This window comes from Rhagoletis pomonella, unplaced genomic scaffold (genome assembly GCF_013731165.1).
Source record: "Rhagoletis pomonella isolate Grant_MI unplaced genomic scaffold, Rhpom_1.0 Rhpom_scaffold_00012, whole genome shotgun sequence".
Taxonomy (NCBI): Eukaryota; Metazoa; Arthropoda; class Insecta; order Diptera; family Tephritidae; genus Rhagoletis; species Rhagoletis pomonella.
Window position 1 is genome coordinate 6,186,332 of NW_023458566.1, and position 1,128 is coordinate 6,187,459.

Below are 1,128 nucleotides of genomic sequence, written 5' to 3' on the forward strand. Positions count from 1 at the left end.
TATTTCTCTAACGCTGCTGGGGGCAGCTGTGGGGCGGGTGCCTTTTGATTCTGCCCTTTTGACGTCTGGACCACCGGGTCTGAAATTCATGTTAGAAGAACTTGGACCGGGCATGCTTGTACGCAATGGTCGACGTTTGGTAGCCATTATTTTTTATTGCACAATCTAATCTGTAATTTCAGGTTCGCCAAGCTTCCAAGTAACTGGTGAAAGTGAACTCATTCGCCTATGTCAGCGATTCAATGTGCCAAAGTTCAATTATATTTCCAAATTAAGACAGATCTAGCTTTGAGTTTGCTGTTTTATCTGTATACCGGATGCTACAATAAGACCGTTAAATTATTGGAATTAGAAATATTTATTAAATTTTGATAAAACTATGGCATTTTAATTTAATAATAGAAAAATAATTGTTTTACCATTTTCACTAAAGTAAAAAATAGCTAAATCTGTTCACCTGCACTTTGTTCTGGTCATCTTCCGTTTTATTTTGGGAGCTCATGCATGAAACACATTGAAAACGACGGGCATTGACTTCAGAGAGAGCGACAAAGCTACACCGCGACTGTGGTTGTAGCCATATTGTATCTATTTCTATTTTTCTGGCTACATATAAGGCATCGTACAGTTCCATAACTTGCTGTCTCCATTAGCGATTGTTCATCTGCTGCGATATATCTCCGGCGATGAATCGCTATCGAGCTATCGCAATCTTTTGCGATGAAATGGCCACGTACAAAAATTTCTCTTTAATGAACATTTCGATTGCGATGAAAGTGACAGATCCGGCGTCCTGACAATAGTTATGAGAATTCATTTTGACCAAAATGTCGGACGTGAACGTCGTATTATAATACACATTTCGCGCGAGCTATTTAAGCTAAAAACTAAAAAATAATAAAGAGACAAAGTTACATACACATCTGCGTCCCTTTAGTTATTATAGTTCTTTATTTATGAATAACTCTTTTTTTCTTGCACAAGACGTCAAAATTATTGTCTGCATACGTCAAATCACTGTCCAATTTACTTCACAATCGGAAAAGTATGCATGCATTAGTGAAACAGTATGCCTGTATTGCTATTATGCGCGTTCCTTATCTCCCAGAAATAGTCAGAAAAAGTCCG

General features: G+C 37.7%; 1 protein-coding gene across 3 annotated transcripts in view; it reads right to left on the bottom strand.

Annotated features, from left to right (window-relative positions):
* LOC118747729 (fat storage-inducing transmembrane protein) overlaps positions 1-1,128 on the bottom strand; it is a 3,546-nt gene that overhangs the window by 1,770 nt on the left and 648 nt on the right. The window contains exons 1-2 of one of the 3 annotated variants that reach the window (XM_036481836.1): positions 458-549; positions 42-320 (exon numbers count right to left, since the gene is read on the bottom strand). The exons of 1 other annotated variant lie outside the window; for it this stretch is intronic. In XM_036481836.1, the coding sequence (XP_036337729.1) occupies positions 42-147 (106 nt within the window). In that variant the 5' untranslated portion in view covers positions 148-320; positions 458-549. Of the gene's footprint in view, positions 1-41; positions 321-419; positions 550-1,128 lie in introns of those variants that run through there. One more of the 3 variants, XM_036481835.1, reaches the window with a different exon arrangement.